The sequence below is a fragment of the Pseudomyrmex gracilis genome, unplaced genomic scaffold, assembly GCF_002006095.1.
Source record: "Pseudomyrmex gracilis isolate BER0280 unplaced genomic scaffold, ASM200609v1 scaffold_4307, whole genome shotgun sequence".
Classification (NCBI taxonomy): domain Eukaryota; kingdom Metazoa; phylum Arthropoda; class Insecta; order Hymenoptera; family Formicidae; genus Pseudomyrmex; species Pseudomyrmex gracilis.
In genome coordinates, this window is record NW_018024891.1 from 1 (window position 1) to 2,116 (window position 2,116).

Genomic DNA, 2,116 nt, shown 5'->3' on the forward strand with positions numbered 1-2,116 from the left:
GAGATTGCGCGGAGGGAGCACTCTACAACGCACAAGCCCCTCGACCGCGGAAAAATCGACACCGGGCATCGTCCCGATGAGCGAGGCGCACTCTTTTTCTCCGACAAGAATTTTCGGATGTCCGATCGGAAAAGCGCCGGTTTTCAACACGTAAGGGTATAGAGAACACACGTTTACGTAACGTATTTTCTCCGTACCCATAACTTCGCGCCAAATCACGATGTTTCCCGTTCGACCGCCGAAAAACGCGTCACGCGGTGAAAGCGGTTCAGCCGCGAGCATCGGATGTTGGTCTAAAAACGCTCGCATTTCGCGATTTTCCCGCGTATCGCGATCAAAAGCGTACTCCCATTTCTCCGTCACAATGTACTTTCGTTTGCGAAGACGCCATGACGTTGTCAGTGTACGTTTGTATCGCGAGTTCATCGTGTCGTACACTTCGCGTTCCCCCGTGCAGAGGCGTTTGTCGCGTTTTGTTTTAAAACACACGGGACACTCGTGCCAAAAGCAGCCATGGTATTGCAACACGTGATGCTCACCGTTTGCCGTCTCGTAATACCCGTCGACGGGAATGCTTCCGACTTCCGCGAGACGATGTTCTCGCCCGTGACCCGCGTGAACAATGATGCGGCCGAGCTCGCGCTCCTTCCACACCAGCCACTGCAGAGCTTTGCGGGATTGCGTATCCGCGAAGCGATATCCGCCGCGAGGAATGACGCCGATCTCTTCCTCACGTAAAAAGTTTTTGCGGAAAACGCGCATACATGTGGAAGCGATGGTCGTGCATTCTTCGAACGGACATACGTTTCCGCGCTCGAGAAATATCTTGCGGAAGGCCATGCACGCCTGCCGCAAGATATCAACGTCGTTACGACAATAACGCACTATCTCGCGTTGAAAGTCAAAAACTGCGTTTTCGCGCATCTGTTCCGCGTGCCACGACAAAAAACGTTCGCGTTCTTCGCTAGACATACTATCCGGCGAGTAATATTCAACGGCTGGTAACGGACCGACGTACGACTGATTCGCGAGTGTGTTAAATAAATGCGGAAAATATCCCTTTTCCACCCCGCAAACCGAAAGCCTTCGGCAAAGCTGATNAACGCATCGGCATATAGTTGATACTGTCAATAAATTTCGTACGCCCGGCCGTTAATACGACGATCTTCGTCCCGTTTAATATTACTCGTGGATCCAAATCGACACGTTTTTCCGTGATGTAACAAAAAATGAACTGCGCGTCAAACGCCTTGGCGTTGTGCGCGATGCAAATAATCTGCTTGAAACATTTTGTCGTTTTCGTAACGAAATCGACGAATTGACTCACCGGATCATCGCGAAACACGAATTCGCGCACACCGCACCACCGGCAACGTACCGTCATGTTGTTCTCGCCCGCACACACGACGCAAATTTGCTGTGCAACGCAAAGAATGGGCACGTGAATTTTCACAGACGCTGTACCTTCGAGCGTCTCATCCTGTCGGGTCTCGAAATCGTAGAACACGAATGCGACGCGCGCGATTTTTCCTTTGCCGGTGAAATCCTCGCGTGCAAGAGGTCAAATATAATAAAGATGGTTTACATCTTGACGTGAACTGCAAATGTTACAAAACACGACGCCGCATTTGTGCCCCGCACCTGCTGTTCTGTACAAACCCCCGCAATCGTCACAAAATTGCAATGCGCTGCACACGCTCACGCGACCGTACGATTTTTCGGCTCGGTGGCGCTCTAAACACTCGCGCCNGTAAAACATTCTCTTACATTGCTCGCATCGAATTAATTCTACTTCTTCTGTTTCGCACGACGGCACACCGCGACAACGCGGACAGTTATGCGAGCATCGATGAACTCCTTGTTCGGGACGATAAGGCAGGTTGCAAGGAATGCAATATCCCCTGCTCCCCGCCGCCGCTCGTAAATTTAAAATCGGGCAATAGTGACGCGAACCATCGCAATAAAGAATATTTAAACGTAGCAAGGATTCGCGTCCGAGAGAGGCGAGCAACGCACCACCGTCGTACAACGGTTTTCCGCCTTTCGCGAAAGTAGACGAGGCGTAAACAATTATAGCTAACCCCTCCCCGGCAAGGTACCGTTGAATTCGCTCAAT

The 2,116-nt window shown here is 51.2% G+C and overlaps 1 protein-coding gene across 1 annotated transcript; it reads right to left on the bottom strand.

The window, feature by feature from the left end:
* Nucleotides 1-3: 3 nt before the first annotated feature.
* On the bottom strand, nt 4-1,384 carry LOC109863346 (the record flags this gene model as incomplete). Its single annotated transcript, XM_020443596.1, is given in 2 exon segments — nt 4-1,053; nt 1,055-1,384. Coding segments are annotated over 2 exon segments (1,380 nt in total), but the record flags the coding sequence as incomplete, so codon positions are not given.
* Between the last annotated feature and the right edge of the window lie 732 nt (nt 1,385-2,116).